The sequence below is a fragment of the Mesitornis unicolor genome, unplaced genomic scaffold (assembly GCF_000695765.1).
Source record: "Mesitornis unicolor isolate BGI_N332 unplaced genomic scaffold, ASM69576v1 scaffold10965, whole genome shotgun sequence".
Classification (NCBI taxonomy): Eukaryota; Metazoa; Chordata; class Aves; order Mesitornithiformes; family Mesitornithidae; genus Mesitornis; species Mesitornis unicolor.
Window position 1 is genome coordinate 75,194 of NW_010186181.1, and position 2,118 is coordinate 77,311.

At 45.5% G+C, this 2,118-nt stretch overlaps 1 protein-coding gene across 1 annotated transcript in view; it reads right to left on the reverse strand.

Moving 5' to 3' along the window:
- HMGXB3 (HMG box domain containing 3) overlaps nt 1-1,444 on the reverse strand; it is a 16,702-nt gene extending 15,258 nt beyond the window's left edge. Inside the window, 3 exon segments of the mRNA XM_010185074.1 lie at nt 1-232; nt 669-843; nt 1,299-1,444. The exon segment at nt 1-232 is cut by the window's left edge and continues 11 nt beyond it. Of these exon segments, the coding sequence (XP_010183376.1) occupies nt 1-232; nt 669-843; nt 1,299-1,444 (553 nt within the window).
- Between the last annotated feature and the right edge of the window lie 674 nt (nt 1,445-2,118).

Genomic DNA, 2,118 nt, shown 5'->3' on the forward strand with positions numbered 1-2,118 from the left:
CCACAGAAAGGATGTTTTGCACAGCATCACGGGAGACATTTGTGATATTGGTGGAAGCCGTTAACCTTTCGGATGCTGTCTGACCTTGTGTCACACACAGTTCCAGCGACTGCCTGCTCCTGTCCTCTTGAAGAGTGGCTTTGGGAATAATGATATAATCTGAACGAGGAAGAATCTTACGGAAACCTGGAATGTCTGGAACTACTGCAGTTCGAGCGGACACCTTGGAGTTCTGTTGGCAAAAACAGAGCGTGGAGTAAATGAAGGGATTCAGTTCTCAATCCTGCTATTTTAGTGGCTAGAGTTCAAATCATTTCCTGAAGTAGTTTGCTGGGAATTTCTCCACATGACAGAGCCAGTAGAATCCCTCTCAGCCACAACTTTATCACCCACTTTACTATCAATCATCCTTGTGATATGACACAAAAATAAATACCACCCCCGTCAGCGGGTACCAGACCTGTCTGTCTTGAATTTCAAAACATTATCCCTTGATAGAACAGAAGGCAAAGCCAGAGGCAGTGGCCTCACGCACTGCTTCTTTACAGGCTGTCCTGAGCAGAAATACAAACTGGAATTCGCAGTTAAATGCCTCTCCCACATTCAGTGCTGCATAAGCAGTTAAGTGCCTCTCCACACGGCAAAGAACTGCCAGGAAGATCCCTTACCGGGTCTAACCCCTCTTTCTCCAGCTTGGCTTTCTCCAGGTAATAGCTTTTTTCAGCCACACTGAGCAACCTCCAGCTCTCACTGATCTTTTTGTTGATCTCAGACTGAGGGAGGTTGGGGAGCTCTTGCTGTACTTTTAAGTAAATATCATAATAGTAGAGCAGGTATGCAGATCTGAAATGAAAAGAAACGGACACATTAACACCACTCTACACAGAATCCTTCAGAAAAAGAAATCCGCAAGGTTTACACAGAATCATAGAGCAGGTGGCATTGAAAGAGACCCTCCAAAGATCTGAAGGTCAAATGACAAGTACGTTACATTCAATTCTACTAGTAAATGCATTTTCAACCAAATTAAAACCAAGATTCTGGCAAGAACCTCTGAAGTAAGGAGAAAGAGCCTAAGACAAATTATTCTGGGGCACACAAACTTTAGACAGACTAACAGTAGCATCCGTAAAGACAAGGATGTCAGAGTGGGCCCAAAGCATCAAACTAACGTTTTATAGATGATGTTTTACCCTACAAAGTGTTCCAAGCATACTGCAAAGTTCACTCTTATCAGAAACAATGAAAACTGCTCCCGTACCCTGCAGAAGAGCTTAACGAAGACAGAAATAACTTACCTAGGTTTTTTGGCTTTTTCTCCATGATCACCAGTACTTTTATATTTTTTTTTCTTCTTAGATGGCACTGGTGATGCATAAGTGTAAGTGCCCTCTATTTCCTCCATTACCACAGTTACTTCAGTGCCGTCATATGGAGCCTCCATTGCTAAAAATACATAACTTATATTAGACATTTGCCAAGTTATACAACATTTCTCTCAACAAAGACCGCTCTTAATCACCTCTGTAAACTGACAGCATCATTGGCATATATGTTTGACTTTGCTTAACCAAGAGAACTACACGTTAACTATTGATATATTTTTAAAAGAAAACACCATTATTACTATGCCCTCAATACCATCAGTCCAGGGCAGACACACTGCATCTGCACTTAAACCCTGCAGTTCCCCAGGAACTTCTCAAATAAGCCTGGCAATCTAGAGCGAGCCTTACGTCCTGCAAGCAGGTGCCCAGCTACACGATATCACAGCCACGCTCATAAAAGCAAGGCCAGAGGCTGAATAAGCACAGAAGCCTCATAATCCTCTTACCCACCAGAAGATCTCCAGGGCTCCTCGCTTAGCACCGATGGCAGCTCCAGCCTATGCGAAGCTGGAGAGGACACGAAAAGCCTCAAGTGATGAGGGGCAATTCTACCTAGGCTCAGATACAGCCTACACATGAGCCGCTCCTCGGACCCGCAGTCCGAGGTCCCGTCTCTCCACAGCGCCCGACGCAAGGGGAAACGGCGGAGTCCCCTTCGGCCCTGGTGAAACTTCTTCTCCCGCCCCCCAAGGAAAGGCCCCGGCGCCTCGGCCACTCACCGGGCAGCACC